The following is a 3,250-nucleotide window of genomic DNA, read 5'->3' on the forward strand; positions in this document are numbered from 1 at the left end:
CAAAATTAATAACATTTAACAAGATTTTCATTTAGGCATGAAATGTCTTTTCCGGAGTATTGACTCTAGCGATTTATTCCCCCGAGATCCCCTCCCAGCCCGGGCAGCCTTGTGGCGCTGGAGGCTTTGAAAATTAAATAAATAGTTCCTCGGCGCTGCGAGCCTTCCTCCCCGGCTCGGGGCCGCGCAGCGCGCCGGCGGGGCTCGGGCTCGGCTTCGTTTCGTTGGGGAAGAAGCAAAATAAAAGCGAGGGGGCTCGGAAAGAGCGAGCGGGGCGCGTCGGCTGGCCTCGCCCGGGGGCTGCCCCCTTCCTTTCCCGTCCCTTACCGCCTGCCGGGGGGAGCGGCAGGGCTCCGGCCGCAGCCCCGACCGTGCCAGGAATAAGGACAAAACCGCGAGCGTATTGTTCAGAGTCCTTTAATAATACCAAAATGAAAATATGTCGAGATCTTGTTTTTGTTTCTTTTTTTTTTCCATACAGATAAACGCATTTAATTTCTTTAAGTGACCTTAACTTACGTGTGTTTGAGTGAAATGTTAACTCAACATTTTAAATATCTTTTACATATATACTGACTTCCACAAAGTGCATCAGAAATTTAAAATTAAAAAAAAAAAATAACCGAAACCCCCAAAAGCTCCCTGAATTTCAGGAATTCGCCGATAAGAAAAGGAAATCCCCGACCCCCCTATCAGATCAACATTTACAAGAAAAATAAGCAAACACAATCTGGTTGGGGTATTTTTTTTGTGTGTTTTTTCTTTTTTTTTTTTCTCTTTGAACCCTATTTATACAGCTGTTTATGCGATACAGAGGAACCGTCTCGGGCTGCCCGTTCAGTTTCTCACCTCCAGCCTCTCTCGGGATGCTTTTCCTTTGGACGGGAAAAGGAAACGGGGAAAGAAAAGCAAAAATAAAAATAAAAGAAAACCAGAAGGGCGGAAAACCGAAAGAAACCAAGACCCCAAGGCGAAGGAGCGAGGGGGAGAAGCGTCCCTGGGGGCGGCGGGCGCTGCCCTAGGAGTCGCCGGGCGGCTCCTTGGCGGGGGCGCGGGCGGCGCCCACCCCGTCGTGCAGGATGAGGTCGGGGGACTCGGAGCGCGGCGTCTCCAGGTTGCTGGCGTCCGTGTCGCTGTCGCTGCCCTTTTTGCCGCCGCCGCCCCCGTTGTGCGTTTTGATGTGTTTGCTCAGGTGGTCGCTGCGCATGAAGCGCTTGTTGCAGACGGGGCAGGCGAAGCGCTTCTCGCCCGTGTGAGTCCGCAGGTGCCGCTGCAGCTCGTCGGAGCGGGTGAAGCGCTTGCCGCAGAAGAGCCAGTTGCAGACGAAGGGCCGCTCGCCCGTGTGCCAGCGCAGGTGCGCCTTCAGGTGCGACGTCTTGCCGTACACCTTGCCGCAGCCGGGGATGTGGCAGCTGTGCAGCCCCTTGCGCCGCAGGCTGGCCCCCGCCGGCCCCAGCCGCTCGGCCTCCTGGCAGTTGGGGCAGTCGCAGGTGGCCCGGCCCGAGTAGCGCCGGGCGGAGCGGGCCGAGCCCCCCCCGGCGGCGGCGGCGGCGGCGCCCGTGATCATGGCGCTGGCCGCCGCCACCGCCGCGCTGGAGTCCGTGTAGGAGGGCAGCACGGGCTTGAAGCCCTCCTGGGCGAGCAGGTGCTGGCCGGTGGAGAGCAGGTGCGAGGCGGCCGTGGAGCCCAGGCCGGTGGAGCTGAAGGCGGAGTGGGTGAGCGAGCTGAAGTCGGGGTTGTAGGTGCCCAGCTGGGAGTGCAGCGAGGCCTGGGGGGCGCCCGAGTGCAGCGAGCCCTGGAGCCCCCCCGCCGGGTTCTGCACCTCCAGCCAGGAGCCCGGGTTGGCGTGCACGTCCCACCACGAGGAGGCCGCCCCGTTGGCCACCTCGCCCGCCGACAGCGTGGAGTGGAAGCCGGACTTGTACCAGGACTCGTAGGGGTGCGCCATGCCCACCCGCGGGTACAGGCTCTCGGCCGCCGAGCTGTGCACCTTGGAGATGAAGGCCGACTGCCCGCCGGGCTCCTGCGGCGACACGCCGGCCGCCGCCGCCGCCGAGTTGGAGAAGAGGCCGCCGTAGTCGCTGCTGAAGGCCGACGAGGTGGGCGAGGTGGAGGCTAGGCAGAAGGCGCTGTTGGCCGTGCCCGTGCCGCTGGCCAGTCCGCCGGAGCCCCTGCTCGTGGCCACCGTGAAGCCCGAGAGGCTGGAGCCCAGGTTGCAGCTGGACGTGGAGCGTTTCCAGGGGTGGAAGCCCCCCTTGGCGAAGGCGCTGGACTCGGGCAGCGTGGTCAGCGGGCTGGTGTTGCCGATCTTGTTGCAGGTGGCGGCCAGCATGGCCAGCGGGGTGGTCCCAAACCTCGGCTCTTCCTAGGACAGACACAAAGCCGGAGCGCTCCGTCAGCCTGGCCGGGCGGCCGCGGGGACCCGACGAGCTCCGCGCTGGGAGCGAGGCTCCGGCCCTGCCCGCCTCCCCGGGGCCGGCTCACGTCGGGGGGCGGCTGCCCGGGACCGGGGGCCGGCGCCGCCGAGGAGCGCGGCGGGGCGGCCGGGGGCTCGCGGAGCGGCGCCAGGAGCCGAGCCGGGCACGAGCACCGGGCGGAAGAAGCGCTGCGCGGGGCGATCGGGGAAAAACAAAAGGAACGGAGGAGAAAGGAGAAGGGACACGCCGCTCAGCGCCGGCAGAGCCCCGCTTCGCCCCGGCCGGGGGAAGCTCTCCGAGCGAGGCGCCCGCGCCGAGCCTCGGGGCCGCCCCCCGCCCGCAGCCCCGCGCGGCGACAGCGGCAGTTTTTTGGTTATTTCCCCGATTCATTTTATTCCACCCCCCTACCCGTAGGGCAGCGGTGCGGCGCCGCCGACTTACCCCGAGTATAGACGTAGCCATAGCACGGCCCTGGGCTGGGGCTGGCCGGGACGCGAGGGGACGGGACGGGGACGGCGCTGGCGGTGCGGCCGCGCTGCCCCGGCGGCGCCACGGACACTCTGGCGCGGCGGGGCCAAACTCTGCCTAAGTGCGGGGCGCGCCCGCTTTGAAGTACCGCTGCCTGCCGCGCTCGCCCAATGAGGGCGCGGGCGGAGCGGGCCGGAGCGGCCCCGCAGCCAATCAGGCGCGCGGAGGTGCTCGGCGCCGGGGCGCGGGGCGCGTGCCAGCCGAGCGCGCGCGGGCAGAGGACTCCCGCGCCGAGCTGCGGGGAACGCTCCGCAATTAGCGGCCGGCGCCGGGCGGCGGCACGAGCCGGGGCGCGGCGGGGGGCG

General features: G+C 66.1%; 1 protein-coding gene across 1 annotated transcript; it reads right to left on the minus strand.

The window, feature by feature from the left end:
* Positions 1-875: 875 nt before the first annotated feature.
* Positions 876-3,011, minus strand: SP9 (Sp9 transcription factor). Its single transcript, XM_035311998.1, has 2 exons — positions 2,859-3,011; positions 876-2,365 (listed from the first exon to the last, which is right to left on the minus strand). The coding sequence occupies exons 1-2, from the start codon at positions 2,877-2,879 to the stop codon at positions 1,019-1,021; spliced, it is 1,368 nt and encodes a 455-aa protein (XP_035167889.1). The 5' UTR covers positions 2,880-3,011; the 3' UTR covers positions 876-1,018.
* Positions 3,012-3,250: the final 239 nt, after the last annotated feature.

The sequence above is a fragment of the Oxyura jamaicensis genome (genome assembly GCF_011077185.1).
Source record: "Oxyura jamaicensis isolate SHBP4307 breed ruddy duck chromosome 7 unlocalized genomic scaffold, BPBGC_Ojam_1.0 oxy7_random_OJ71515, whole genome shotgun sequence".
Taxonomy (NCBI): domain Eukaryota; kingdom Metazoa; phylum Chordata; class Aves; order Anseriformes; family Anatidae; genus Oxyura; species Oxyura jamaicensis.

Coding starts and splice junctions, on each gene's coding strand:
- SP9 (XM_035311998.1), bottom strand. CDS start 2,879: ATGGCTACGTCTATACTCGGG. Junction 2,366..2,858: donor TGGCTACGTCTATACTCGGG/GTAAGTCGGCGG, acceptor TGTCTGTCCTAG/GAAGAGCCGAGGTTTGGGAC.